The 27,427-nt window shown below is 43.5% G+C and overlaps 3 protein-coding genes across 14 annotated transcripts in view; 1 reads left to right on the top strand and 2 right to left on the bottom strand.

Annotated features, from left to right (window-relative positions):
- Positions 1–20,062, top strand: part of fryl (furry homolog, like) — a 68,209-nt gene extending 48,147 nt beyond the window's left edge. For 6 of the 12 annotated variants that reach the window (XM_037113767.1, XM_037113768.1, XM_037113761.1 and 3 more), the window contains 20 exons: positions 59–246; positions 617–711; positions 805–1,400; positions 1,813–2,081; positions 2,168–2,308; positions 3,454–3,654; positions 3,769–3,930; positions 4,535–4,645; positions 4,816–4,992; positions 5,642–5,842; positions 7,819–8,010; positions 10,028–10,440; positions 12,307–12,514; positions 12,698–12,847; positions 13,048–13,146; positions 13,943–14,011; positions 15,104–15,121; positions 15,944–16,054; positions 17,144–17,337; positions 18,079–20,062. In XM_037113767.1, the coding sequence (XP_036969662.1) occupies positions 59–246; positions 617–711; positions 805–1,400; positions 1,813–2,081; positions 2,168–2,308; positions 3,454–3,654; positions 3,769–3,930; positions 4,535–4,645; positions 4,816–4,992; positions 5,642–5,842; positions 7,819–8,010; positions 10,028–10,440; positions 12,307–12,514; positions 12,698–12,847; positions 13,048–13,146; positions 13,943–14,011; positions 15,104–15,121; positions 15,944–16,054; positions 17,144–17,337; positions 18,079–18,319 (3,836 nt within the window). In that variant the 3' untranslated portion in view covers positions 18,320–20,062. The remainder of the gene's footprint in view (positions 1–58; positions 247–616; positions 712–804; positions 1,401–1,812; positions 2,082–2,167; positions 2,309–3,453; positions 3,655–3,768; positions 3,931–4,534; positions 4,646–4,815; positions 4,993–5,641; positions 5,843–7,818; positions 8,011–10,027; positions 10,441–12,306; positions 12,515–12,697; positions 12,848–13,047; positions 13,147–13,942; positions 14,012–15,103; positions 15,122–15,943; positions 16,055–17,143; positions 17,338–18,078) is intronic. The other 6 variants (XM_037113759.1, XM_037113764.1, XM_037113762.1 and 3 more) reach the window with 4 other exon arrangements.
- A 795-nt stretch (positions 20,063–20,857) lies between these two features.
- zar1 (zygote arrest 1) lies at positions 20,858–23,682 on the bottom strand. The gene is made up of 4 exons (XM_037113779.1): positions 22,979–23,682; positions 21,611–21,703; positions 21,306–21,380; positions 20,858–21,197 (listed from the first exon to the last, which is right to left on the bottom strand). The coding sequence occupies exons 1-4, from the start codon at positions 23,648–23,650 to the stop codon at positions 21,054–21,056; spliced, it is 984 nt and encodes a 327-aa protein (XP_036969674.1). The 5' UTR covers positions 23,651–23,682; the 3' UTR covers positions 20,858–21,053.
- On the bottom strand, positions 23,667–27,416 carry slc10a4 (solute carrier family 10 member 4). The gene is made up of 3 exons (XM_037113777.1): positions 25,772–27,416; positions 25,335–25,545; positions 23,667–24,797 (listed from the first exon to the last, which is right to left on the bottom strand). The coding sequence occupies exons 1-3, from the start codon at positions 26,293–26,295 to the stop codon at positions 24,276–24,278; spliced, it is 1,257 nt and encodes a 418-aa protein (XP_036969672.1). The 5' UTR covers positions 26,296–27,416; the 3' UTR covers positions 23,667–24,275.
- Between the last annotated feature and the right edge of the window lie 11 nt (positions 27,417–27,427).

The following is a 27,427-nucleotide window of genomic DNA, read 5'->3' as shown; positions in this document are numbered from 1 at the left end:
GTGATTTTGACAGCCATAGATATGATATATTGATAAATATGTGTATGCATCCTCTCAGGTTTCCAGCTCGAGTCGCTGCTGAGTGATGTGGCCCTTCAGACGGCGCTGTCTTGCTCATCTCGCCACTACGCTGGTCGCTCATTCCAGATTTTCAGGGCACTGAAGCAACCTTTGACTCCAGCCTTGTTGTCAGACATTCTTTCTCGGCTGGTGGAAACAGTGGGAGACCCAGGAGAGGAGGCTCAGGTCAGAACATGAAACAACTACATGCTCCTGTAACGCATTGATTTAATCACAAAATACCAGACTGTGCTGATAGGCTTGTGTTGTGTAACACTCAGCTAGCCTATACACTCAATTAATCTCTACAGTATTGCTCGACCTGTTGAAAAATCAGTCACTGTTACATTAACAGCACAGTTGGTTATACTTTCTGATCTAAATACATAGATCTGTTAGTGGTTAATGCTGTCTATAACTGCGACAGGGTTAGGGTTATAGGTACAAGTACGATTACTATGTGGATTAAGATTTAGATGTTGCACTAGTATGATATTCTAACTCACTGGTATCCAAACGGTTCAGTTTCTTACTGACTAGTGTTTTTTCTCCTCAGGGTTTTGTCATTGAACTGCTCCTGACACTGGAATCAGGCATTGACACGTTAGCAGACACAGTCAAAAACTATGACCTCCTCACTGCCTTAGCACAGTAAGTCCTATACTGATGCCATTATGTGTGACTCGTTGTATTGATTAATACTACCTGATATGCCCTTTACAAAAGTCCTGTTTCTTTTTACAGAACCCCGAGCCGTGATCACCTCTTGGGGCCCAAGTTGGCTGCTAACAGGAAGAGCACAGGCCAGCTGAACCTGAACAGCAGTGGTCTGTACCATTATGCCCACACCCGCAGCAACTCTCTACGCGCCAGTCTGATGGGTGGACAAAAAAACGACCGGCGTAGGAGCAACACCCTCGATGTAGCCGACCGACTTGGTGGCAGCCATGGAAATCTGGCGCGCACGCGGAGCTTATCATCGCTAGGTGGCGGAGGGGGTCCAGGAGGAGACGCCATCCCCCCCGTGGACCCAGCAAACCTGATGGCCACCGTTTTCTGGATCGCCGCCTCACTGCTCGAGTCGGACTATGAGTTTGAGTACTTGCTGGCCCTGCGGCTGCTCAACAAGTTGCTGGGCCAGCTGCCGCTGGACCGAGTGGACAGCAGAGAACGGCTGGAGAAGGTCCAGGCCAAGCTGAAGTGGTACAGCTTTCCCGGCCTGCTGCAGCTCTTCCTGAAGGGCTTCACCTCTGCTTCTACTCAGGAGCTCACCATCCACCTGCTGAGCAAGCTCATCAGTGTCTCCAGGCATACACTGATAGACCCTTCACAAGTGGCAGGTCAGTGTGTAGGACTGAATGTGCGTTCTGCTGACTTTGTCATTTATTTTGATTATGGTTGAAACTCTGGAATATTTTAATTATTACTTGGCAGTTAATTTTCTTTTGCTCAACTAATCAATTAAGCTGCTAATTGATGAAGCTCTAGATCTGCTTTTTGGTTGTTTTTAGAAGAAGAGAAAGTTTTGTTTTTCATTCCATAGTTTGAAACATGTAATTTGTGTGCCAATGATCCAGTGCAATAATCCCTATACACTGCAGTTTCATAAAAGCTTTTCTTGCTCTCCTCGTGCTCATTTCGACACTAACTTTTCTTCTTTTCATCTTTCAATGTATTGATATCAGAAATGTATAGCTTGTTTCTGCTTTACTACTTTTTGATTTCATGTCTTCACTGTTTTCCTGCCTGAAGGTTTTCCTTTGAACATCCTGTGCCTACTACCACATCTCATCCAGCACTTTGACAGCCCCACTCCTTTCTGTAAGGAGACGGCTGATAAGATAGCCAAGGTGTGCGCTGACGAGAAGTCGGCAACGCTGTCCAACCTGGCCCACATGATGAGCCTGTACAGCACGCACAGTTACTCTCGCGACTGTACCAACTGGATCAACGTGGTCTGTCGCTATCTCCACGATGCCTTTGCCGAGATAACCTTGAACCTGGTGACTTACTTGGCTGAGGTAGGCGAGATAAAGATCTGACTTTTTTCTGTCAGCATAATACGCTGAGATTAAACCAGTAATATGTGTTTCTTTATCTCTCTCAGTTGCTAGAGAAGGGCCTTCCCAGCATGCAGCAGTCCCTGTTGCAGATCATCTACAGCCTGCTGAGTCATATCGACCTATCAGCAGCCCCCGTCAAACAGTTCAACCTGGAGATCATGAAGATCATTGGCAAATATGTTCAGGTGAGCGATCACCACATTTCCTGTGTATTTTTCATCAAGTATCACAGTCAGTGCTGTGAAAGCTACTGGTTCTTTTTCCTGATTGAAGAGATTATTGGTATTTTCTGAAGTGGAATTAACATATTATTATAGCCACTCTTACTGTGATGCCCCACTGGCAGAAGCAGACATCTGATGCTTTTCAAAATGTGCACATGTAGTTGTTGTAAAATACAAATGCCAGGCATGTAACAATTTATTAGACATAATGTATGCACCGACTACAAAACTCATTGCATCATAACAACGTTAAAAACTCAGATATTGAAGTAAACATGTATATAACGCTTTGATCCTACCCTCTCACTTAAGTTGCAGAGTGCAGAAACAAGTGATAGGTAGGCGGAGAGGCTGAGAGAGACACCATTCACGACAAAATTATTTTGAAACAGTTATTTTATTGTATTTCTTACTATTCATTACATTACTTATTGTGCTATTTTCTACAATTAACATTACCAGGAACCTTCTGTGTCTGCAGTAGTGTGTCACTAGTGCACCACTTGTATGTGGTTTGCCATATTTATAACAAAATGAAGTAGTATGTTCTTACTGGGCACATCCTATTTTTATATACAGACTGTATGTGAATGCTGGGATGGCCTGGTCTTTAAATAGAAGCACACTAGATGATAATAAAGAATAACATACATTACAGGTTCAGTGTTAAGAGGCCTTTTTAATGCAGCTACAGCTCTTTATGGAAGCCTTTTACTAGGCCTGACCCAGGACCCTTTGTGCATCTCACTCACAGCTGAATCTGACAGCTGTTATTATGTTACTGCCTTGGGCTGATTCTGTACTGGCTTTACTACTAGTGTTGCATTGTGTTTGTGCATATACAGTACAGTGAGTTGTATTTGTTTGACATCCTTTTATGGTTCCCTCCCTGACATTAACCCATGCCAGACATTGTAGAACATGGCACAAAAAACAAATGGCTTAAGAGATTGAGTCTATAGCTGCTGTGGGTAGTCAGGAATGCTTTGGCCTTCTGAGGGAAAGTTATGTCCATTCACATTCATGTATTCTTTAGAAACACCCACACAGCCTGATGTTTCACAGTGAGATCGTTATATTTCTGTGCTTTTTTTTTCTTTCTTCAGAGCCCACATTGGAAGGAGGCCCAAAACATTCTGAAGTTGGTTGTGTCTCGATCAGCCAGCCTAGTTGTTCCAGATGATGTTCAGCGCTCTTATAGCTCTGAATCCTGCGGCTCTCCAGAAATCGCCTTTACGCGCATATTCAACAACTCCTCGAAGGAGCTGCCTGGAAAAACCCTGGACTTCCACTTTGACATCTCAGAGGTCAGTGTCCTCCCACTCCAGTTTTTCCTCACTACACTTCCTTCAGTATTTTACACTTGCACCGGATATGCTCTGTAGTTTTGTATTGCTAACTGGGATTATTTGACTCTGTAGACACCAATCATAGGGCATAAATATGGTGACCAGCGAACAGCAGCGGGTCGGAATGGAAAGCCACAGGTGATCGCTGTGACTAGGAGTACCTCCTCCACATCATCAGGCTCCAACTCCAATGGTTTAGTGCCAGTAAGCTGGAAGAGGCCTCAGCTCTCTCAGGTAGGGGACTCAAACAGACACATGGGCAACACTGATTCAAACCAGGTATCAGAAGATGATTTTAAATCAAAATGTAGCACATATTTGAACTGAATTTATGAAAATCTGCACAAGAATTGAGTATCTTTTCCATATACTACTGTTTGTGTGAATATTACTGTTTGGTTCTAGAAAAAAGCAGCAATAGGTGGTGCTAATTCTCCACTCAGGAGCCTGTATACCATTACAGAAGAAGATGAGGTTGTTAAAAGAACGATCCAGATTTGATCCATCTTTATGTCTGTTGCTTGAAACTATACTTAAAAAAGCAGTACAGCAGTGCACATACACATGTATGTTTTCTTTTCGGCAGAATATCTGTTGCTTTGTATTTCAAATTTACCCAAGCAAATAAACACATTGATTTACACACAAATGTCTTCAATGTAGAATATAATGGAAACACCAAAGGTGCACCAAATTTTTAAGGAGTTAAAGAGTGAAAATAAAGACGATAATTGAACATTACTTGTTTCTCATGTTCCTGGTGTCAGGGAGCACAGAGTGTGTCATATGTTGTTAAACACTCTGAGACTCTCATGATGTTTATGTGTTCCTGTTACAGAGACGAACCAGAGAGAGGCTGATGAATGTTCTGTCTTTATGTGGCCCGGAGTCTGGCATTCCCAAGAATCCATCTGTAAGACTCCTCTCCTACTCTAAAGCCTCTGACAAGGTCTCTGTAAATCCACTGTTAAGAACACAGCACTTATTATCGTGTTGTCTTTTTGTTGTCGTTGAGTTTGATTGATTTTTGTGTTAGTTGGAATGTTTTTGTATGTACATACATCATTAGTGTTTTACTGTTGAATAACAAAGAGTGTCTTCCTTTCCTCTCTGGTGCAGGTGGTATTCTCATCCAATGAGGATCTGGACTCTGCAGACCAGCAGACCAGTCTTATCCCCACAGTGGAGGAGGTGGTCAGAGAAGAGGAGGTGCAGGGAGAGGATACGGGAAGTGAGCAGCAGTTTGGTGTCTTCAAGGACTTTGACTTCTTAGATGTGGAGTTAGAGGATGCTGAGGTGAGAAATTACAGGGAATTAGACACACACAGTAAGGTTAGTATGTGTATAGACAATATAACTACAAAAACCACATTTTTCAAATGTATAGTGTTTTTGTTCAGCAGTACTTGCATCAGGATCCCTGCAGTCAATTCCCATCACTACTTTTGTACCATTTAGTTGTTTTGTTCCAGATTAACAACATCAGTGTTTTGTTTGTCCAACTTGCGTCTTATTTATCCTGACTCCTATCGTTAGAAACATTTCTGTCCTTTGTAACTGTCTTAAGTCTACTAACATACATATTCCTTCTCTTCTCTTGCCACAAGGAGTTGCAGGTAAGTCTTTGGGCCTGAAAGCTTTTTAGAGACTCAGTTCTCTGCAGTGCCCTGGTGTCGTTCTATGTTGTCGCCTAATAAAGAGCTGTAGTGCTTTGATTTCAATTTGTGGCTACTGTGGTTGTGAACCCTTTATTTTTTAAATAGTTTTAGACCATTCCATCATCACCATCCTAAAATGAAAAAAATCATCTCACCCATGCCTTAATGTCTGTCATTTTTTCCCCCAAGTATGTGTTTTTCTTGTGCTTCGTATCCTTGATTTGTAAAAATCTCCCCTCGCCTCTTCTGTCGTGTGTCTCACTGCTGTTTTCTTGGTCGTCCTGCAGGGGGAGAGCATGGATAACTTCAACTGGGGGGTGCGTCGCCGCTCCCTGGAGAGTATGGACAAGGGGGACACGCCGTCTTTGCAGGAGTGCCAGTACACGGGCAGCACGCCGAGCCTCAACCTCACCAACCACGAGGACACGGACGAATCGTCTGAGGAGGAGGTACTGAGCGCTAGCCAGATTCTCACCCGCTCTGGCCTTGTAAGTCTCACTCTAGTCAGGGTCCCCCCTCCTCCACCTCCCTCAATCCACCCCACCATGCTCCTCACACAGCCTTCCGCTGGCATGGTGTGCGTGTGTGTGTGTGCGCGTACTGAGCTGGACCTGCTGCCAGTGTGGACATGGGCTAGATGCTTGCTTCTTCGCTGGTGGTAGATTCCCCTCTTCAGCCTCAGCCCAGTCCCCTCTACCTCTGACTGCTAGATTAATGCTATAGTCCCTCCTCATATTAGATTTTTTTTTTTTTAACTGGTAAGTACAGTTTAGGAAGATTCAAATTATTTCTCAAGATAAATCATTGATAACTGCCAATTGTATAAGCAAGTTGAGAAGAGAAATTTTAGATTTTTTTTTTAAATTAATTCAGAATATCAGCATGTTCCTTTGCATTTGTTAACAGTGAGGCTGCTTCTCTCTAACTCTTCTTTGCTGTATTTTGCTTTGCAAGCAAGGTCTTATCCACAGCTCCCAATAATAATGCCATAACCTAAACACAATTCTTTACCTCTAATGGTTTCTTTCTCTCTTCTTCTGCTCTTCTTGATCTTGGTAGTGCACGGTGAGAGAATGAGCTTTTGCCTATGGAAGATATTTGTCACCCAAGTGTTTGTAGTCGTTCAGTATTACTCTGTACCACTAGAAAATGAGCATGCAGCATTTATGTGTGTGCCTAAACAGAATTTTAAAAGAGTCTAATGTGATATATATAATTAAAAGTCATGATGTTGGCATGATGTTACTTTTTGCCTGAAGCAGTTTTTTAAAGGCTGAATTTGTTGAATGGACTAAAATGACTAAACATGCCCTGCTTGATACACAAACATGATAGTGTTTTATATTTATTGTTCAGATATATATAATATAAATAATAAGAAACACAAATTACTGTTAAAACCTTTTGATACTGCAAATAGTGTTAAGACTTATTAATGTGAAAGTGAATTTGATGTACAAGCATTTAATGACTAAAGTGGCCCATTGATTCTAAACTTCCTACCAAACTATATATTAGCATATTAAACCCTGCACATCAGTAAGATATGTTGAACCCACATGTAAGGTCATCTAAAGTGTCAACAATATATTATGGGAAAACATGTTTGTCAATACTTTCTATAAAGCCCATGTCTATAATGCATTATAACACATTATGAACATACGATAACTCATCATGACACCGATGTCTATAATGCAGCATTGAATGTTTTACAGTGTGTCTGCACTGATATGCAATGATGATTTATTATGCATGCTTCATTACAGCAATCATACGATATAGAGCATTTCATGAAGTCCAGTATCATTGCTTTATAAATGCTACAGATTTTGTGTTGTTTTTTTTGTTTTTTGTTTTTGTTTTTTGTCTTTACTTTGGGGTTTTTCGTTGACTTGTGTGTGATCAGATTGCCTTATTGGCGACAAAAATGCAAATTACATGTGTAGATATTAATTAAGATTGTACCCAGCACCCAAGCAGAGGTTATACATTACAAACTTGTAATAAGCCAAGAGAAATGTTCATTGTTTTTGAAGTGACGTGAAAAATGGATGAAGTCAGTCCAAGACTTAAACTTTTTTAACATGCATTAACATATTAAATACATCTTGCTATGATATATCTATAATGTATGAGAGACGTTGGTTTGAGAATGTGTTAGGATGGTTGTTGTGAAGAATGATGAATATTCACGAGTGCTTATAACTATGGCAATATGACACTATAGGTGCATTATAAGTGTGTTCATAATGCATTCTGGACATGGGTTTTACAGGAAGTGTTAGTAAAGTTTCCATTGTAAGAATTTGTAGAGATTGTTCTAAAGTACTTTTGTCCAGTCTCTGTGTTGATATAGTGACAGCCGTAGCCCTTAGCTGATGACATATAATGCAATCTGTTTAGTGATTATACTGTGTATCTACAGAGATTTGTAACCAGTCCTTATGTGTTTCTTCTCCAGCTCAATAGTGACTCTGCCACAGACGATACCGCATCCAACCATGTGGACTCTTTGCAGCAGTCTCAAGAATCCTCCAGCAGCGCGCTGACCGAGGAGGCCACTGTCCTGCCTTCTCTGCCCTCCCTTCCTCGTATGGATAGCCCCGTTTTGGAGATGGCCCACTCAGACAGCGCCAGCAGCCAGCTGCCTGAGGTGCGATCAATCGGGAGCAGCAATAAACTGTGGTGCTCGGGTGCTTTCTAGCTTGTCTATTTTTTTCCTTTCTGTTCAACCTTTGTCTGCTTCTGCTCTGCTTTTCTTTTTATCTGTCATTAAGATGAAGGATCAGCTACCTTCTGGGAGTTTTGGGATGGGGTAAAAATGCTGATTGTGACTGTGTCTGCCCATTCTCAGTTCAGCTCCTTCTAACTCCCTCTACCAGCGCTTGCTCTGTTGCTTTGCTCTGGGTGTGGGTGCTTAAGGCACGCCCTTGCTCCCTTTTAATACTATATGTGGTTATTACCTCTGTGGTGGGGCTTGCTGGGATGTGGGGGCTTGCTTCCTCATGTGATTTGGGTGGAGATGAAAACAAGAGCTCACCTCAGGTTAGCTGTTACTGCTCATCTCCAATAACGCAGCAACTGACCCTTTCAACTAAAACCCTCCATAAAAAACTTGTGAAATGGACCCCAGCTGCTTTACCTTCGGCAGAAGCATGTGTGAGTATGAGTCCATTACACGTGGTGTGTTAACTTAATGCAGTTCAGTTAAATCCAGTGGTGCTTTAGCCAATGGAACCCTTTCTGTTTGCTACAATATTAACATGCCATGTGATGAAAAGCTTTGCTACCACTGCTACTGACATATTTCACTTATACTAACAATGGTGAGTATGTTTTGTTGTTGCTTCAAGTAAAAGGATTTCACTCACATGGTCTCAATCTTTTACCTTCAATAGCTCGTACGTTTTTATCGTAAGTAGGCGGTCGCCAGCACCAACTTTCCAAGAACTCGCTCTAGCCAACGGTCTCAATATCATCCCAAGGACATCTCCCCCATCACAGCCCCAGCTCTTAGTGTAATGAGCCCTAGATAAAACCATCAATACTCTTACTCATTCCCTCCAGGATGGCCACGACCACTTCTAAAAGCTTTCTGTAATATAGCTGCTGTCTCTGTGATGTACTGGCTTTCTGCCACACTCAACGTTCCCAATGCATTAGACTTTTAGATAAAAAATTAGGAAAGCAAGACAAAAAAAACAAACAAGTGCTCTTAATTGGAGCTGCACAAGCTTTACGTCTACTTGGTTACTTTGTGTAAGAGAGGAGATTCCTCTGTTTTGTGCTAATGTGATTAAATCTAAATATATTCAGTTGTGGGTTATAAAAACCGTAGCCTCACTTAGTGTGTTTGCCCATCATTGATCACTGCTGTTTGGTGAATTTGTTATGCCGCTAACACAGTCGATCATTTATGTGTAGTTACGAGTGCAGGTCATAAATCAGTCCACTCTGATGTAAGGTGCGTCAGAGTGTGTACGGTACATCTCATTCTTCCGCTGTCCTGTTGTCGCTCACGACAGTGCTGTTTTATTAGCAATGAGGTTGAGATTTTAATGGCGTTTCAGTGATAGATTGATATTGGCTGCTGTTTATTGATCCTTTTTCTTTAATTTCTCATGAGAGACGTAGGCCTATAGAGTGACATGAAGAGCCATCTCCAAGGAAGTGAACATCGTAAAAAGCGCTGACTTGAACGTCCCTCGTGTATAATTGAAGCTAATACATGTTCTCAAGTATAGGCCATAGAAGTCTTAATTCAGCCAATAAAAGAGGTTCAGCAGTGGATCTATGTTCTCGAATTGATAAGTGCAGCAGTTGTCATGACAGTCAGGCAATCTAACTGTTGGAAAAAAGATAATTTTGATTTACAACGTGTTTTTATTAGAGCTCGACCGATACATCGATCTGCGTTTTTTTAGTTTTGTTTTTTTACAGAACATCATGCAGAAAAAAAATATTGGTGTATGTTATGATTATAAAATCCCCAGAGAGGTCTTCTGTCTAATACCATTTGAAGGATCATTGCAAAAAAATGTCTTTCTAGCGGCCCATACTCCCAGATATTGGCATCGGCCCCAAAAATGAAGTATCGGTCGGGCTTTAGTGTTTGTATGTCTTCATCTGCCACTCTGCACCTAAGCACCCCACTCTGGCTTGTCTCGCAGGATGCTGTAAGCATGACTGCAGCGGACGAGCTGAGCAGCAGTGTGAGCGAGGACACGGGGTTTTGCAGCGCCCCCCCGCTGCCCTCTGACCCGCAGGAACTGTGTGAACTCCCAGATTCGCAGGACACTCAGGATGCTCAGGAACCCCAGGAGACCCAGGACACTCAGGAAGACCTGGACCCTGCCCCCCCTCCCCCGCCGGCCATAGACACTCCACCGGGGTCCCTCTGTGAGGAGGAGCCCCAAACAGTCCTGCCTCTAGCTCTGCCCCTGGCCATGCCACCGGAGACGAAGCCAGATCCAGACCCGGACAGCACCTGCGGCTCTATGTGGGAGGAAGACGTGACGCAGGCCCTGAAGGAGCTGGATGAGCGCTGTGAGGAAGAGGAGGCCGACTACTCTGGCATGTCCAGGTAAGTGGACTGTTAAGAAGTGTACAGAGAATCTGAAAATGTATGTCATGTCCAGATCCCCCCATAAGTGACCTGTCACAACAATCTCATATCTGTAACCTGAAGAACACATTCATCCTGGTCGCTGGGGTGTTTTTTTTTTTTTATAACACAAGATTATACAAGATCACTTAACAATTCAGATGTGAGGAAAAATGGTAAACATTTCCTTACAGAACATATCAGAGGTTCTAGAAAACCCTACAAAGTGGTGCTACATCACACATAGGCCACATATTTAATGGGTAAGGCAGCTGTTTTGTCTGTCATTTAATAACTTTGCAGCCAGATGAGAGATCTGTTGTTTCAGCTCTGCGGGTTCCAGAGTGTGATTGATTGATTGATCACATCTGTTATTGGCTTAGTTAGCTTAGTTGATTGTCAATTTTTTGGCAAACATTTTGATGATGAGTGAGTTGAATATCTCTTGGTTTGGTTTGGGGACAAAATAAGACTGAGGACGTCATCTTGGGCTTTGAGAATCACTAATGTGATTACGATCGATAAACTGACAATGAAAATAATTATTAGTTGCAGCTCCAGAGGAGACTAATCAAGCCAGCACGATGCAGTTTTTAAAAGGCAACACTATCTCTGCTAACAATCTCTGTGAGCGAAACCCTCACTGGAACTGTTCAGAAGCTTTAAATGCTCATTTTCAAAGTTTTTACTGTGATTAAAGGTCAAAAACAGGAGAGAGCATTTGGCTGCTTTTGAAGGTATATGGTTAACAGTACGTAGCTGAACTAGTTTCTCTGAGATGAAGACATAAGAGAGGGTATGATGGATAATTTATTCACTGGCGAGGCTCCCATGTGGGCTGGAACTATGAAGGAGGGCCAGAGTGGGCTGGCTCCAATCCACGTTTAAACATTTCCTCTTCAAGGTGGGCCAACACTGGCTGGAGGACGGCTGTAAAGTCAGGGTTTTAGACCACACTGAGACAATATGAAGATGCAATGCTGAACAAACGCACATGCACACACACACACGCACACTTCCTAGAATAGATCACTCTGCTGAAGGTCTTTCACTTAGCTAAGCCTTGCATGATTGATAGGCAGGTGTGTGAGTGGGGTGTACTCCGAGTGATTGTCTGAAAACAGCAGGTCACTAAACAGTTTAGTGTTTCACTGCGTACAGTAAGGGGATTTATGTGAGTGGGAGAGAGCCGGATAAAAACAACTCAGCAACGCTCTACCTCTGTGAGGTTGGGAGCTGGCTCTGTTTTGCAGAAGTGAGCATGTGTGTGTGTACGTGTGTGTATGTGTGTATGTGTGTAGCTGCCCAGCTCCTGTAGAGCTCTCTGCAGTCCTGTGTGGGATGGGAGTGCAGTGCGCTAGTGCTGTTAGCAGTTACAGCACAGCCGAGCTACAGACGAGGGGAGAGAGTGAGGGGAAGAGAAGCGGTAGTTGGGGTGAGGATGAGGACAGAGACTGTGTCCGCTGCAGCGCTCGGCAGCGCAGGCTTCAGATACTTATATTCTGTCTGCTTCTTTAGGCTGTTTGGTCCGACAGGCCTGTGAGTATCTGTATGTGTGTGTGGAGGAGAGAGAGAGAGAGAGAGAGAGAGGGATATTTGCAATATGCTAAAATGCTAATAGCTCATATGTTGTTGTTATGCTAGAGCACTGCAGCAGATTAGACCTCTCAATATACTGCAGCAAAAACTGCAGCAAGGGGGGCAGAGATCCTGAGATGTGAGGTTGTTTACTTGCAGCGAGTGAGGCTGAGCATGCGTGTGTGTTTACATTTGTCCTTCAGTGAAGACTGAGGGGAGTGTAGAACATGTCGGATTGTAGCTTATTGGCCCCCGCGTGTGTTTCAGTCAAGATGAAGGTGACGCAGACTGCTTCCCAGAGATCCAGGCCTCTCCGCCCCCTTCGCCCTTCCTCTCTGCTATCCTGGCTGCATTCCAGCCTGTTGCCTATGACAATGAGGAGGATGCTTGGCGTTGCCATGTCAACCAGATGTTGTCGGATACAGATGGGTCCTCTGCTGTTTACACGTTCCACGTGTTCTCACGACTATTTCAGGTAAACACCGTCCTGTGTTTTTTTTGTTTTTGTTTTTTTTTTAAATATATTTATATATATTTTTGCATTTCTGGTCGGCTGGGCTTGTTTTATCTGTTGCATCGACAGTCTTGTTTACCAGCGAGCTTTCTCACCAAGATTTTATCTGTCCTTTTTATGAATCCATGTCCTTGTTTATTACAGAGCATTCAGAGGAAATTTGGCTCCATCACGCATTCATCTGTTCGCTTTCTCGGAGAAAGGCTCCAGCGAATGGGCAACCAGTTCCTCAGCTCCCTGGAGGTCATGACGTCTCGCTCGCAGTGCCCCACTGTGCTGCTTGATGCAGAGACGGTGAGGCCGTTCAGCATGTTTGCTTACTGATAGAGCTCAAATGATGATGTGTTTAACATGTGTTTATTTTGAAAAAATAGTGCTGCATGTTCCTTAATGTGTATGTGTGTCCTGCTGTAGATATTTTTGTGTCATGTACTGTGTATGTACTGGCTGGTGTTGTGGGTTAATGTATGTGGTGTCCTGTCTTGCTGTTGTAGCTGGTCTCTTGTGGACTGTTGGAGACTCTGAAGTTTAGTGTGCTGGAGTTGCAGGAACACCTGGACACCTACAACGCAAAGAGAGAAGCAGCAGAGCTTGTAAGTCATCACATATCTTCCACACTCAAGCATCTAATTTTCTATTCTCTTTGAACCTCTCTCTCCATCGGGATGGGTTGCCTCACATCCTCCAGGAGTCTCAAGACCGCCACAACTGCAGTTTAAGTTGCTGCGTCAGGAGATATGTTTGTGTGAGGAACTGTCTCATAATGGCTTCTCATCTAAAGAGAGGAAGCTTGTTTAAATTGCCCTCCATCCCTATGCCGTGGCACTGTGGATGGCCGAAAGGACATGAAGACAAATAGCTGATGCTCCTCAAGATAAGCCCCAGTCTGTCCCATCAGTTCTGGATATGAGTAGATTTAGCTGCCGTTAGTGTCTGCATCACTACTGACATCCCCCGCTGAGGGGATAAATATAACTCTCAACGCTCCTAAATCAGTTAGAGAAGGCCAGGCAGGAGAAGCTGTGAGGAGGGTGGGAGGAGGCACCATGGGGGAGGGGAATGAAGACGAGAGATGAGATTGCAAAGGGTTCTGGGATGCAGGGGCGCTAATTGAATGAGACGGCAATAGTCCCTGGAGGGCCAGATACTATCCCGTGCTCTGGAACAGGCTTTCTTTAATTCGCTAAGTACAACACACTTATTAAATCTCCTCCCTGACCAACCTTTATTATATACGCACACAAATGTAGATGCAGACGTCCAGAGGAAAAATGAAAGCACTTGTATGGCCTCTGTTACTAATCTTTCCTCCCCAATCCTGTATCCTGTTTTTTTCTTTATTCCCTCCCATCTTGTCTATCACCCTCTTCTGTTCTCCCAACCCTGTAGTGGCTGGAGAACTGCAGGAAAACATTTGGGGATAAAGACAGCAATCAGAGACCCAACACTCATGCACAGGTAGGAATGAGCACTAGTATGTGTGATGGCTGCGAGAGTGTTTTGTAACGAGTGGTGATCAATATAACTCGGAAACTGTTTGAACTGAAAAGTGATTAAAAAAATACATCCATTCAGTTTCATTTTTCAGTTTTACCAAACAGAAGTGAAAACATGTTTCTGGTCTGTTAGAGTTGCGTATCTGCTGTGTAAATAACATGTCCTGTGTTCACCCTGGTGGAAATAATCAGAAACCAAGTGGGAGACTGATATTTTATTTCTTTTGGTTTTATGATGATGCTCCCTAAGTTTTGCATTTATTCTTCAAAAATACCGTTAGGTGTCCGTCTGAAAAACGTGTTTCCATACAGCCACTTACATACTGACAATTGAAACCGTATTTACAAAAAATATATATTTATATATGTTTTTTTGTACATATATTTATATGTATTGCCACCCTATCAAACGCAGAACAGAGCTGGACAGAAAGTGACTTTAGGTGAACTTTAAACGACACTCGTGTTTGATCTTTCTTATACAGCAAGTCTCATACAGATCACTCATACCATTTTAAATATCTCAGTATTTCTCTATTTTAGGAGTTAAGTCAAAGAGAACAGAAGGGGATGACAATTTCATAAAAGTTTTCTACTATTAAATTGCGTTGAACCTTTGCATGGTCTCTCACTCAACATCCTAGATAGGTTGACATTTTAGACTAAGCTTGAGTTTCCTGCACAGATCTGTGGTCGTCATGCTCACAGCTTCTTTCAGTGTTTTCCACCCACAGACAGGCTGTCTCAGGTTAAAACTGATGTGCTGTTTGACACACTCTCTCCTTCCTCCTCCTGTAAAGCTCTGTCACATCTTTTTCTCTCCCTCATCATACATGCTGTTATTCAGCCTCTCAGAGAACAAAGGTTTTCTGTTACCGCTGAAGGGAGCTCGTGTTGTTTGGGCCCTCAGGGGTGATGATAAAACACTGCTCCTTGCCCGTTAGGTCACTGTGTCTCTGCTGCCATGTTAAAGCTCACTAATTCTTGGTCTTTCTCTCCTTCTGTTTTGTTTGTTGTTTTTTTTTTTGTGTGACCTGCTCACCTTCTTGCTTAGCAAATGGAAAATCTAGCAGTAAGTGGTTCTCCTATTATAGCCTCTCAATAATCATGACATCTGGACCAAACACTGATCATCTCATCTGTCTCTGTACATGCCTGCGCTGTTGACAACCACAGGCTGTGCTCTGCCACCATCCCCACCCACCTCTGTATATCTTTCTCTGTCCTGATCGGTCATGTAACCCAGCTCCACTCTCTCATCCACCCAATCGTCATTTACCGTTATCCTGCGTTGCAATATATGTTGGTTTTCTTTGTTGTTCTGTTGCTACATCCAGCCTGGATATTCACCGTCTCAACTGCTTTGTACTGCACTTTGATTCTGTCTGCAGATAGATGAAGACGTGTATTCAGCAAAGACTTGCTGATGTTTTCAGACGGGGTGCCTGTGTTGGTAGAGGATGGGTGGAGATATTATTGTTGTTGGCAGGGCAAGATTATTTTCATTTTGCATGTGTATTGTTCCCATATCTGTTCAAATTACCATTTTATTATTTCCTGGATTAGGGTCCTAACTTTTAGTAATCACCTACTTCTTTGGATTGTTCATCCAGTCAGTGGAACTGGTCCCAGAGGCCTGTAGGGGGCGTCACAGGAGGTGGTGATGGATAGTTTTCTAATTGAGACCTCATTACTAATTCTACTAGTGGTAGACTCACCTCTGGCCCACACCGGATGACTCTTTGCTCTCGGCCATGTTAACCCTTTCATTTACCACGTCTCCTCTCTAACCCAGGATACCCATCCGTCTAATCATATGATCATCAGAGTCATTTCAGTGCACGATGTAGTGTTAACCTGGTGCCTGACTCTCTTCATGTTTCTGACTCTGTAGGAGCTGGAGTTATGTCGCAGGCTCTATAAGTTGCACTTTCAGCTCCTGCTGCTCTTCCAGGCCTACTGCAAGCTCATCAGCAGGGTGGACACCATCAAGAGAGAGGCAGAGGTGAGATGAACAACACGCTGGATTCATTGTTGACTTGAGGTTTCTGATATGCATTCAGATGATGCATGGTGTCGTGATTTTGATCCTATATCAAAAATCGATAAAGTTGAGCTTTAAATTTCAGTCTGCAATTCTCCCAATGTTTTTTTTTCTTTCCTTCTACCCCTGCCAACTTCAGCACATCTGGAAGAAACAGATTTGAAGAAGACTTTTTCAGAAAGCCGTTATTAATATGTTTAACAGATTTGTGACCTGAACATTGAAACAAACCAAATTTCTTCCTTTGTTGGTTACTCTTGAATCACTGAGGGGTGGTATCTATTAGTTGAAGTCTGGATGCTTCATTTTTAGTAAATATTATTTGAACCTTTAACTGTAACCTGCAAAAAGCCACCAAGATGAAGTCAAGCTGTTGAAAAATACCGCTGTCTTTTTAAGAGTCTAACAATGGCAGCGTTGAAAAAAAAAAAATGTTTAAATTTAAACATGACCTTCAATTTGAAAGTCAAATGAATCCTGGGTTTTGTGAATATTGACACCCCTAATAAAAAAGCATCATGTCTGAGATGCATTTTACATTTAGTGGGAGTTGGTTTTCCTCAGAGGCCCCGTGACACAGCAGCAGCTTGCATCTGTTCCATCTCTATTGTCAAAGAGTCGGGAACAAACAAATTGCATTACACTTTATCATTGTACAGCCGCCCTGTTCCCATAGATTGTTGTCTCTCTGTCTCTTTTCCATAGTTGTTTGTCATACTTTTTTTTCTTTTACATTAAAATAATACTGTTCAAAAAGTAGCAGTACACTTTTTTTGTGAAATAGACATTTGTTCTGCTAACGACAGAAGGGTTAAAGCAGGCTTTGCTCAGTGTGGTCTGCAGTCGATCCCTCTCTCTGCTGCACCTTGATGGAGCTTTAATCAGATTAAAGTAATGAAATTAAATAATTTCTCATACTGTATAGAGCGACGGAGTCCGCTATGCCACTCAATAATTAGCCGGTAGGTTTATTCTGCTGACCTCCCCGTGTGTGCTGTGATGTGCAGTTTGTGCTGCGATATTAATCGTACTTGTGTCTCTGTTTCCAAGGTGACCAACATGTCTGAAGAACTCACTATCTTAGAGAGCTGTTTGAAGGAGGCAGAAACAGGAAATGATGGTCCAGAGGATGTGTGTATGTCAGACACTGCACAGACCAACACCGAGACGGCTATCCAATCTCTGATTGAAACTCTGAGAGCCAGAGACTTCAGCTCTGCCATCACACAGGTCAAAGTCTTTAGGTAAGTTGGACGTTAAATTTCAACAGCAGGGATGCAAAACATTGACTTTTAGTACTAATAATCGAGTAAATCAGCTGACTAAAAAAACTGAGACAATTTGATGTCAAGCTGCCAGAAACCTGAATCTTTTTAAAAGTGCTCACTGTCATTGCAGTTTTATTACAGTCCCATGCATACCATCGCAATTTCTATTATTTGAATTTAATATAAAAAACAGTCATTAGCAGTGTGTCACCAGGCTCTTTCATATTCAGCTGCTGTTGATTACCCACTGTAGCTAGTGGAACTAACAACACTGGCTAAATAAAGACAAAGATTATACTTATTTTAACCCTCTGTTCATTTCAGTCACAATACTGCTCCCACTACAATAAAATCTGTTGCAGTTTATTGATAAACTGTTGGTTAAATTTACTGGAACAGACAAGACAGGTATAAAACAAAGCACCCGGTGCCCAGACTGTAAAGGCTCTGTCACCTTTGTGTATTAATCTGGACCATAGAATAAGCAGGAATGACAGGAAGGGACCTGAGGCAGTTAAAGGTCTGTTAGCTATCTTACATCTTCTGATGCTTTGAAAGTAATAAATATAATCTTAAAATCAAGAGTTTGGAGGAGGTAGGAAATATATTTTTTAGTGATGCCAGAAAGCAAGAAAGTACAGCAGTCTAAACAACTGGTTATGAAGGAGGAGGTTACAGATGTTTGTTTGAAACAAACGGTCTGTCCTTCATCTATAGGTCTTTGTGGCCCAACGATATCTTTGGCAACGAGACAGACAACGCAGTTCAGACCCTTCTGCACATCTACTTCCGTCACCAGACGTTGGGCCAGACGGGCTGCTTGGCCGTAGTGGGCCCCAGCAGGGACCTGTCTCAGGCGAGCACCCGCCTCATGGAACTCAACCTGCAGATCCGTGAGGCTCTGAGTCAGGCGCAGGCCTGTCAGCCCCTCACCACCATGGTCAGCACTGGACTGTGAACCCATGGTACTGCAGGCTGTAAGCCTGGACTAGACTGGACAAAAATACCCCCCCTACCCCCCCATGCTCTACACAGACCTCACCTCAGCTGTAGAGAGAGGGTAGACAGTGAGGGGCTTCAGAGGAGGACGAGAGAGACTCCACCTATAAAGGGCTAAAGGATGTGTGGGAATAACTGTGACTCTTAATATATATTATTACATGTATGAATGCTTAAAGCTAACATCTTTTCCCAGACTAAGCCAACTTGCAAAATTCAGTTGCAATAAGTCATGTGGTGGTTTGCCTGCGAGAGAATAAGAGAGGACGCAGTGGGATGGTAACTATTTTTTTGGTTTTTTTTGTTTTCTCTTTGCCGGATCTGACCCAACCGGTGGTCTCCTTGAGCCCTGGGCTGGAGGATGGTGTTATTGAAAGCATGTAAGACAGCCCAGAGGGGGGTGTCATGTGTGTGAGGAAATACACTGTCAAGATTCATAAGCAAACACAGAAAAATGTTGTTTAAAAAAAACAAAAGAAAAAAAGTTTTCAAAAGCATGCTTGAAAGAGAAAAAGCACTGCAAGAATATTTTTTTGAGAAATGTATTTTTTATTAGAGCTAACATCCTAGGTTGTAAATGATAGGATATTTAACATGTAATGTAACCCTGTGGGAGACGTTTGCCTTCAGGGAGTGTAAAAAGAGAAATATATCTGTTTATTGATCTGCTTTGAGAGGAGAGTCCCCTTCAACAGGTCTTCACGCAAAACTCACTCTTTAACCAAATAAGTAGCTGCCTTTAGAGACTCTCGACTGTGTGATATATATTGGATATTCTGGTATACGCTCACACACAAAATGCATATAATTGCACACAGGTGCAGACTGGCTACAACTCATTATGGAAACATAACTTATTTTACTCTGTATATATTTTAGAAAATGTATAGTGTAAAACCAGTATTTTTCCCTTGTACTTTTGTGTAATGCACTGTTCATCCGAATAGGATGTATGTATAAAGCTAATGTGATGAGAGAAAGCCAAGACCAGATCTGAGTCATTAATGATCCGCTCCACCTTCGTCATCCAATCACACAAACTTCACAAACTTCCCAAAGGCTGCCTTGGTGGTTGACCGTGGTCCCGCAAAAGGGGGTCGGGGCTCATTTGGGGACAAGCCCACCTGGTGGTGTCGGCATGGGAGATCTGATGCAGCCTCCACCTCCTGTCGGACCACGCCGATCCAGCCAAGCCATATGCATTCCTTCTCTCCACTGTGATCTTTTTTTTTGTTGTTGTTGTTGGCACGTCACCCCAGCATAGGCGCCGCTTGAAGCCTCATAAAGGGGGAGACCGAGGTTTGTGTTCGTCCACGTAGGTTGATCACGTCGCAAAGCAGCGTCATCCTCGGCTACATTTGGCTGCTGTTCTCAGAGGGGACGTGGCTGTCATTGAAGCTGCGCTGTGCTTTCAGAATGGCCCTACTTGCTGCTGTGACTGCAGGACATAAACCGTTTATCTGAATGCTTTCTGGAAATCTTGTCATGGCACATTGTAACAGTCACTGTACTCATTCCTCAGAGAGCTTTTTTTTCCCCCTGCTTGTCTGGTACATTTGAATGCTGTTCTTAATTATTTAATGAATATATTATTTACCTGGAAGATGTTTTAATGTAGAGGTGCATTATACATTTTTTTTTCTTGTTCACTCACATACCAGCCTTCTCTCTGGATAAATAAAAACCTAATCATTAAATATGAGCTTTTGTCTTGTTTCCATGATTTTTATCCACGATCCACTGATTTCCAGGGCTGACTACTGCACTTGAGTATTTCCATTTTCTGTAAAGAGAGTTCGAGTCAGTGTAAACAGGACTGAAAGTCACTTTCCAGGACACAATCTGACTCAATATTTGAACCCTGACCTGCAACTCTCAGGTGTTTGAGGGAAATACTTTGTGCTTCTTTTAATACCAGGTTTACTTGTAAATGAGTAATATTTCAGTAAAGCAAATGTATTCTTTCCACTACTGCAAACACGTCTTACTTTCAGTTTGCACAGCAGCTGCCCTTAGAGTTCATACTGTTGTATGCAGACCATTTGGAAAATGCATGATATAAAAAGCTGCATCTTGATCGTCTTATACATCTGTTGCAGTCTATTAAAAAAAAAAAAAGGTCACAAAATATGTGGTGCTCTTGAATGCAGTGTCCATGTTTGTGCTCAGACAGTGAGAGATCTTGCGCTCCACAAATTAGACCTGAAGAGACATGAACAGCTGAGTGGGTTCAGGTGCTGCAGCAGTTACAATTCTCACCGCCTGGGGTGCTTCAGCTAAAGCGCGTTCCAACTTCAGTCTTAATACTGACTATTTACATCTGCTATTAATCCTCCACTACAGGAGACGTGACTCAGTTGGGGCTACATCTTACACGTTCATTAAGCCTTCAAAACTGAAGCACCGACATGATACATTAGCTGCCTTTTCTCCATTTCCACTGCCAACAAGACCTCAGCAGACGGTGGTTTGGGTGAAAAGAACGTTCAGTACGCAGTGCAGGGTAACCATTTATTACATTGTCAAGTGTGTGATGCTTACCATCAAATTTCATCAACACAAAAACAGGCATGAAACTAAGATTTGAAACAAGTGTGTGTATTGCATCTGCAAATACAATGGCGTAGGGTTGAAGATGTCCCCACAGGACATGTACCGATGTGTTACAGGGCAGAGTTCAGACGAGAGGTCTCCTAGACGATGTATTTGAAGCTGAACGTGCTCTCGCAGGACAGCCGCTTGCCTTTGCATCTGCCGCACAAGTCCTGTCTGTGGGGCCGCTTGGGGTCAACGTGGCGTTGTGTCACTGCGCAGGAACAACGTGCTTTGTTGCAAGTCTAGGAAGAAGAAGAGGGACTCGGGTTTAGTCATGACACATCAGGGGGTTTGTTTATTTTATAAAAGCAAGTTAAAAAAAAAAAAAAGAAAAACAAAAAGAGGCTTACGTGACATGTGATGTCTTCAACACGGTATGGGTTAAACTCCTTTTGGCATTTCCTACAGTACTGTTTGAAGTAAACCTGCAACACAACACATTTCAGTGAGGGCAGGTCTAACATTAAGCAGAGGCCCATTCAAATTATAGAAATTCTGGTCACCAATAATACCATTTTACAGCAGGACCCCATAAAAATGTTACTGTTAACTGTCCAGGTATTAGAAAGGTAGCAGTTAACGCTTCATATTTATTGACCCTTGATTTATCACAGTTCTCAGGTTTCCATTACACACAGAAAACTAAAGATCTCACCTTGTTGGTGCCCTGAACGCACCAAACGTAGGCGCTCTCCCATCGCAGATTGCATTCTCGGCAGTGATAATATCCGTACTTCTGCTCCAGAAACTGATGGAATGAAGGGAAGTCAGTAAGTGTTCAGTTTCCCCTTCAACATAACTTTAATATTGATATAATACAGTTCATATTTACTGTCGTATGAGGTCATTTCAGCTTGTTTCTTTGTGGGCCTCACACCAGGTTTCCAGACTTTGGCCAGATGTTACAATATCTGGCTGATCAACATTATCCTTGTGAATTGTAGCCCAAACTTATAATCTTTGGTTTACATCTGCACTGTTAGTTGAAACCTGGAATAAAATTTCCTAAAGCGTCTTGACTGGAATGTAGTATATCAAAAAGATGTGACAAATTACTGGAGTTGGTGAGACATGGTTTTAAAGACATTAGCTAAATTAGATTTAGAGTTCACTTTGGGCCGGGTTTATATCCAAATCATGTGTTTGCTCAAAGACAAAACTTCGTGTCCAGGAGCTGTTTTATTTTCACTGTGAAGGAACAATCATGCGAAGAGATCTCAAAGTTAAAGAAAACATGTTAACGTACGATCGTATAAACTTGAGGATGAGTTTATAGGTTTACATAAGCCTCATGAGGACAGGAACTAGAGTTTGACAGTTGAAAATAAGTCATCTTTGGGGGCTTTAGGTTTGTTGGTTTATGATTTTATCTTTGACTCAAATTTCAAGGAGGTATAGAGCTCCCTTTTTTCACCCAACAAAAAGTCTACGAATAATAAAACTCAGACCCAGTGAAATGACAAGTACAAGTTCTAATTTATTGTCTCTACATGCTAAAGTTAGTGATTTCTCTCATATCAACCCTCCTTTTTTCTTCCTGTATTAAATTTGATGACTCATATGGAACTCTGGCTACTACACAAATTTAACCAATCAATTGTGACTGGCATGACTACCTGACCCGCCCATCTATTAACACAAAACACCTGACTGTTAGCTCGCAGCTAGCTTAGTTTATGTTAGCACAGCAAGCAACTGCAGCAAAACATGTCTACATTGCACAGAAAGTCATTTTTATTTCATTATATATAAAAAAAGAAAAATTCAGGAGGTGAAAATGTGGATGTGAAGCCATCTTGACATTGGTTGCTTAAATGTTACAACAGTTAGCATAATTAGCCCAGAGGCTAATATTGCTGCTTGTTTAAAACTTTTACTTTGGAAGAAAACCATTTAACAACCCAAAACAAAACGTAATTTATTACAAGATTATTATTTTAACAAATATAACGTGTGTAATTTAGTATTAAACTGTCAGGTAAGATGGATGGTCCCCCCCCCTCCAGCGCGTGATGGATCTCACCTGGAAGCGCACGCGCGCCCTGCCCTTTGACCCCTCGGTGGCCGGCTCCGTGTTTTCACTGACCATCTGCTGCTTGAACTTTGTTTTGTTACGTTTGTCTGGGACCTTCGCGGTCTTTCCCTCCTCACCAGCCCGGTTTTCGTCGCTCTTCGTCCCGGGCGGCTCTCCGGCCGCCGCCTCCCCGCAGGAGGCCTCCTCGTTGTCGTTGTTGTTGTTGTTCTCGTCGACCAGGAAGGAGGTGACGCACCTGTAGGCGATGGGTGAGTACACGGCGAGGGTGCGGGGGTACCGCACGCCGCCGGCCGCCTTGGGGCTGCCGGGGGCCGCGGGCTCCTGCCTCCCTTTGCGCCAGAGTTCCCCCTTCAGGGCCTGGAGTCTCCGCGGGCCGAGGGAGCACTGCGCCGAGGCGTCTCTCTTCGGGTTCACCTGCACCGCCACATCTTTAGTGTTGGCCTTCCGGAGCCTCGGGGTGAGCTTTGGATTGATCTGAGATAAGATGGACTTGAGCTGGGCGCGCTGGTGGTTGTTGAAGGCCTCCGCTGTGTCGCCATAGTGGGAGAGGTAACTTTTATACTTCCAGCCCGTGTCTTTAGCCCGGGGATATCTGCCCGTGTAGGGGTTGTAAGATGAGTAGAAATAGCTGTCGACTGGCTCGTCACCATACGTCGCCATTGTGGTTCAACCAACCAAGGTGAGTAGGTGTAGCTATTTAAACAGATTGGAAACCAGCAGCCCTCCATCAGGCCTGATTATCACCAGGTGTGGTTTTCCTTTTTCTCCTCTCAAACACAGCAAACACGTGACGAAGAGGTTCAAGCGTCAAGTTTGGTTTCTATACACTTTATTCTCTTGACACACTTGTTTATAATATACACATATTGTACTTTTTTTTTGTTTTGTTTTGTTCCGACACTGAATTGGCACTGCAATGAATAACTGTTGGTCACATGTCTCTCTTACACACACACACACACACACACACACACACACAGGTTGTGTAACTGAAGCTGTGTGATGTACTGGTTAATGTCACGTTCACAGATCGAAGTGAAGCTGATGAAAAGTGCTTTACAGGTAACACAGCCATGGTTTAAAACATCATGAGGTTTTTCATCCCATAGAGACAAGAGATGAATGACGAAGCTTATGACATCAAGCACCTTTTTTTTTTTTTTTTCAGCAGTCAGGTCAGTGATAAACCTTCTGATTTCCCTGCGTAGTCCTCCCTGATCTCCAGGTTTTTTTTCTTTACGAGTGATGAATCCACCTGCAGGTCTTATTCTGCCCCCCTTACACACTAAACAGGGGTTGGATCGGGGGGACAGGGATCCAACATGATGGTGTTTGGGTCGCTCACTGTCACGGCACCGTAGGATGTGTCAAAGTCCTCATCGTCGTGAAACCTCTGATATGTTATGTCCTCGCCGTCCCCCATGGGGTCGGGTTTGTGCAGGACTTTCTTCCTGTACATCCTGTAAGCCAGGATGAAAATGCCGGCCTCGGCTGCTTGGAACAGGGCGTACAGCAGAGGGAACATGTACATCCCTCCCATCAGCTTAGGGGGGAAGGCCAGCTTCAGGATGGCGGTGCACAGCTGCACGTTCTGGCATCCTGTCTCCAAGGAGACAGACCGGCGGCTGTTGGGAGGCAGGTCGAAGAGCACGGCCAGGCCGTAGCCTGCCGCATAACCGCACAGAGGCATGAGGATGGCCACCATGTAGACGGAGGGCGGGATGGTGGACAGGAGGTCCGGCCCCAGCATCGCTCCGGTGAGGATGAACAGCAACACGAGGGTGACCAGCAGAGACCACAGAGAGGCCTGGAAGACACAATATGTCAGGATGAGGGAGGTTTTCTGTACATATGCCAGATTTTGTCATAGAGGGCACCCTGGGAGAGGAATTAGGAATCTTTCTTGATTTTCCTGAGGCAGCTCCTACTTTTATCTTGTTAAGAACTAAATGTCTATGAAGGTGAAGAGTGTCATTGTGTCAAAATTGCACATTCAGAGGAAAACAAGTGATTTTAAGTCATACAATCAAAGTTGTCTTGACTATAAAAACGACCACAGTCCCCATCATGGCATCTCTGCTGCCTAACGTTACAGGCTATTGTGACTGATGTGGCCCTCCCTCATGTAAGGCTTTTATCAGATTGGGAGGGAGGGGCTCCTCCTGACACTCTGCCGCTGATGTCACTGCTCCTGCGGTCAGCATCGATGGAAGGCAAGGAAAATTACGCAGTGCGCTTTTTTGCGCAAAGGGGCACTTTCACCGAAAGTACTCTCGGTCTAAATGGCCTCAAATTTAATTATTTTACTGATTAAACTTATTTAGTAACTTTGCTCTTAAATTACCTTTAAAACAATGTCGGCTATGCGCGTGTGGCGGTACCTCAGCACCACTCCTAAACCGATGGGGATGAGGGTGCTGCACAGGGTCAGGATGATGGCACCGAAGGGCATGAGGTTGACCACAGGTGTGTTGATCCAGGCGCGGCTGTAGATCCACAGACACAGCGGCATCAGCACGAGCGCCAGCAGAGTGGAGGATATGGTCATGATGATGCTGTGGAGAGGAGAGGAGAGGGTTGTATCACAGCTGATCACTAGTAGTTACTTTATATTACTGACTTTGGGGACGGATTTCGAGCTATAAATTAATGCGTAAAGTTGACCTAAGCCCCGTTATCGCTGTGTATCGCTTGCTGCCTAATACGTGCAAAACATAGTTTAACCTTTTGAAACATTTTTACAGCTTCCCTTTATTACTGACTGAATGTGATTACATCTACCTCAGATTCATCTCCCCGTGCACCAGCAGAGACATGATATTTGATAAGTTTCCTCCCGGGCAGCAGCCACAGAGGAGCACAGCCATCGCAGCCACATCGCCCAGAGAGAAGGCTAAAGCCAGCAGAAAGGCCACCAAGGGCATGATAACAAACTGACACACCAGTGCCAGCAGCACCCCGATGGGTCTGCGGATATGTTCTCCGAGCTGACTGACATCCACCGTGCAGCCCAACCCCAGCATGGTGAAACACAGAACAAGTCCCACAAACACATTGATTCCGTGACTGAGCGGGGAATCCCAGAAGGCGGGCATCAGGTGGGGGGATTCCGTCGGCGGAGCGGCCATAAACTCAGCAACACCGACAGTCCGGAATCTGCTGCCGTCAAGGAAGATGGCACTACTGAATCCAGCGATGACACTGTCCTCCGGAGAATCCACAACTTGTTTCAAAGTGTCCGACATAACAAAGTCAATCAAGCCAGCGTTTCGTGCGTCGCCACCCAACAGGCTGGAGTTCTCCATGGCGCAACAGGAGAGGAGAGTCCGCCACAGCCAGTGCTCGTGCGTAAAATGATTCCCCTAGTGGCGCGCTGTCACTAAAGTGCAGAGGATCCAGTGGTCGGAGGATGTGATGGTGCCATAGCACTGATGGTCTTAAAGCGACTCACCGAGTCTGACTGGTGCCACGGATTGGCTCCCAGATAGACGCACATTAGCTGGAGGGAGTCTGCACACGGACCTCAGCCTCACTGAGGGTGGATGAGCCAATCAATAACGCCCAGGCTGCTCTTTTATACTGCGCTCCGCTCCGAATAAGGAGAAAGGTCTTCAAAATATCAATCTAATTATTACATATTGACCGTTTTCCATTTTCCAAATGGTCCAAAACAGGCTGTTCTGTTTTTGGTTTTCTGTAGAATTATAAAAGCCGCCACCAAGACTCGTGAAGCTGTAGTGAAGACAGCTGTTAGTCGAGGTTGAGTAAGCACAGCCCACATGAATGAACATTGCGCTGATCTTTATACTAGTGCAGCAAACTGTGAAAATCTGCCGGCCCGTTTCTTTTCTTGGAGCTGCTGTTTCCTTTACCAAGTGTGCGCATTACGCACAAGCCCTCAGCGCAAACTTTATACTGCGCAGGTCTGTTTACCTTAACAGATAGTCGTTAATTTGTGTTGTTAAAGATCACAAGTCAGGACAACGTGCACCAGTCAATCACTGCAGCTGCTGGAATAAGAGAAGGTGCAGATTTAGCTAAAGAGAATGAAGGGAAAGAAGATGCATCAACAGTCAGCTGAAGCCTGGTGTCTCTAAGAATCTACTGTAAATCACTGACGAATCTGACAAATATGTGTGATATATGTGGATGTTAAAAATGAGAAATGATAGAAATTACAATAATCTCCTCAGAAAACAGATGCTGAGGAAATATATAAAGTTTCACCAAACAGAAACAACTGAATCAATGACTTAAAGCCTCTTCATAGAGTAACATAACAATAATGCTACTGTAGTTACTTCACACCCTTACAGTTAATCATTAAATGTAAAACTCTTTTTGATTAATTGTTGTAAAGGGAATCCACCAAACTTACGATGTTATTATTACAGTGTGTTTACAGGTCTTGGGGAATACTACTGCCTATGTGTACAC

The sequence above is a fragment of the Acanthopagrus latus genome, chromosome 11 (genome assembly GCF_904848185.1).
Source record: "Acanthopagrus latus isolate v.2019 chromosome 11, fAcaLat1.1, whole genome shotgun sequence".
NCBI classification, from domain to species: domain Eukaryota; kingdom Metazoa; phylum Chordata; class Actinopteri; order Spariformes; family Sparidae; genus Acanthopagrus; species Acanthopagrus latus.
This window is presented reverse-complemented; position numbering and strand designations above follow the sequence as displayed.

What these genes read in the sequence shown, in the direction of transcription:
- zar1 (XM_037113779.1), bottom strand. Translation starts at nt 23,650, where the DNA reads ATGGCGACGTATGGTGACGAGCCAGTCGACAGCTATTTCTACTCATCT. An exon ending in GGGCGCGCGTGCGCTTCCAG is followed by an intron (nt 21,704 to 22,978) that starts GTGAGATCCATC and finishes TCATTCCATCAG; the next exon opens with TTTCTGGAGCAGAAGTACGG. An exon ending in TTGAAGACATCACATGTCAC is followed by an intron (nt 21,198 to 21,305) that starts GTAAGCCTCTTT and finishes TCTTCTTCCTAG; the next exon opens with ACTTGCAACAAAGCACGTTG.
- slc10a4 (XM_037113777.1), bottom strand. Translation starts at nt 26,295, where the DNA reads ATGGAGAACTCCAGCCTGTTGGGTGGCGACGCACGAAACGCTGGCTTG. An exon ending in CACGGGGAGATGAATCTGAG is followed by an intron (nt 25,546 to 25,771) that starts GTAGATGTAATC and finishes TCCTCTCCACAG; the next exon opens with CATCATCATGACCATATCCT. An exon ending in TAGCCGACATTGTTTTAAAG is followed by an intron (nt 24,798 to 25,334) that starts GTAATTTAAGAG and finishes TGTGTCTTCCAG; the next exon opens with GCCTCTCTGTGGTCTCTGCT.